At 29.8% G+C, this 2,198-nt stretch overlaps 1 protein-coding gene across 1 annotated transcript in view; it reads right to left on the bottom strand.

Annotated features, from left to right (window-relative positions):
* Nucleotides 1–6: 6 nt before the first annotated feature.
* Nucleotides 7–2,198, bottom strand: part of LOC106465640 (transcriptional adapter 2-beta-like) — a 47,881-nt gene continuing 45,689 nt past the window's right edge. Inside the window, exons 15-17 of the mRNA XM_022393581.1 lie at nucleotides 900–934; nucleotides 535–611; nucleotides 7–134 (exon numbers count right to left, since the gene is read on the bottom strand). Of these exons, the coding sequence (XP_022249289.1) occupies nucleotides 111–134; nucleotides 535–611; nucleotides 900–934 (136 nt within the window). The 3' untranslated portion in view covers nucleotides 7–110. The remainder of the gene's footprint in view (nucleotides 135–534; nucleotides 612–899; nucleotides 935–2,198) is intronic.

Here is a 2,198-nt window from a genome sequence, read left to right as displayed (position 1 = left end):
ATGTTGTTATAAGAGAAAACTTTATTCCTGAGTACTGAGAGGTTCACCCCTCATCGTGTGATGATTATTTCTGCTGGGGATCAGGTTAGGATTTGGAGCAGCTGGGAATATTACCCTGTTGTTGTCAGGCTAGCCTGATAAAATTGAAAAACCAATAATCCATTAAAAGCATAAGTTAAAAATGTGGAAAAATAACAAATTAGAGTAACTGATCAAACTTTACTCTGAAAACATAAACTTTATAATCTGCATTATTCTATCATTAATTATAAATAATCATTTATCATACAAACAACAATTAGCCAAAACACAGAGTGCTGTCCTAACATTACCAAACATGTCTATAACACCCAACTTATAGCATACGTATTCTGATCTAATAAAGAAACATAATTTATCTTTAAAATTTATGAAAGTTTTGTAAAAAACTGACAATGGATCATATTTCAAAAAAAACAACTTCAATTAATTAATCTAAAGAGATATGTAAACTACTGTTATGATGAAAGACTGAAACACATCATACCCACTTACTGAACACTTCTGTCTCAGAAATATACCACAGATGTATTGGGCCAATTTGCTGACCCTAACTATCTCTTCATTTCTTTCTGTAAGATACACCAAAAGCATCTCTGAATTACAAAATATTGGTCCTTATTAAACTGTATTAGAAGTTATCATTTACAACGTATTTTCTGCATTATTTCATAAATTTTGTTTCAACTGTTAACCATTTTATAAGTATGCAATGCAACTACTAATTTATTAGAGACAAAGAAACAAAACAGTAAAATGTGGACAGAGCATACATGCCATTAAGTAGTTAATAACTGTAGAAGTGTATACAAACTATATTTTGCACACACAGTTTGCTACATTAAAAAAAGGAAACTTACTTTTTCTTTCTTGTCCATGAATGGCGTCTCTTTCTCTGTAAAAAGAGTTATGTGGGTCAACATTCAGAACATTTGAAATTGCTGGTATACAAAACTTTTTACTGACTAGTTTGTATGTGATTGGCTGAATGAATATATATCTCAGATATGTATGTGTGTGTATATATATGTATATAAATTAGACTTTTAGAGAAAAATCCCCTTTAACCCTTTTGAGATGGGTCACAGGTGAAAGACCATGTCATCTCATTTGTAGACTTGCATTGAAAATTTTATTGAATTACTATTTCATGAATTTATGCCATTAAATTTGCTATCAAACTGTAGATTATAATACAAGTTTTAGAACTATACATTACTCAATTTGTTAATTTAAAAGTAAATAATAAAAAACAGATAAACATCGATTTTTGTGTGTCATGTGGTATGTTGAATGCAGCATTGACTCAAATTAAATGTTTGTGAAGTCAATATAATAAGTCTATAGTTTCATACGAATTAGAAACCTAAATTACAGATATTGACAAGCTAGAATATAAAATACGGTCTCATCTTTTCTACTTGCAAAGATATTGCTCACAAAATAAATCAAACACAATGGCACCCCGCTAACCTCTTTCCACATTTGCAAACGCTCTCTTATATACACTTACTTCTACATATGACATGAATAACCAATAGGAAGATCAGAATGTCCCTTGTGGTTTTCTCAGCCTTTCTAACATACATAGTGCCAATTCTTTCTTTTGAACAAAGATTTCAATGAGGTAGGTTGTGTCTTTAGACTGCTTGAAATTTCATATGTTTTTAGATTAAAATACATTTCAGTTACTTGATAAATTACAGTGGAATTCTATGGTACTGATGTAGTAATTTATGATTTTTTAATCATTCAAATGTATATATAAAATCTAAAAAACAAAAACATTTTGTTTCATATCCTCCACGTGCAAAATTTTTAAAGGCTTGGCAACCTATGTCAAGTAGCAACCGAGTACAAAGGTCATAACTAGAAGAGATAATTGTTTGCTTTACCTATTTATTTACTGTTCTTTGTTTTAGGAAAAATAACTTTAAGAACTTATTTCAAAATAGCTATATTCTATATACATATATAATGTATAATAATTGAAATGTGACTGTACTTTACAAAATACTAGTCAACTAAAACACAGCTAAGACAAATTACTTTGTACAGACCAAAGGTCACCTTTATGTTATTTAATACAGAAACATGAGTGAACGTGAGCCGCATCATTGTAATTTTTGTATTATTAGCCAGGCACGGTTGAAAGGTCA

This window comes from Limulus polyphemus, unplaced genomic scaffold, assembly GCF_000517525.1.
Source record: "Limulus polyphemus unplaced genomic scaffold, Limulus_polyphemus-2.1.2 Scaffold2008, whole genome shotgun sequence".
Lineage (NCBI taxonomy): Eukaryota > Metazoa > Arthropoda > Merostomata > Xiphosura > Limulidae > Limulus > Limulus polyphemus.
Note: the sequence above shows the minus strand (reverse complement) of the source record. Positions and strands in the feature narration are given on the sequence as shown.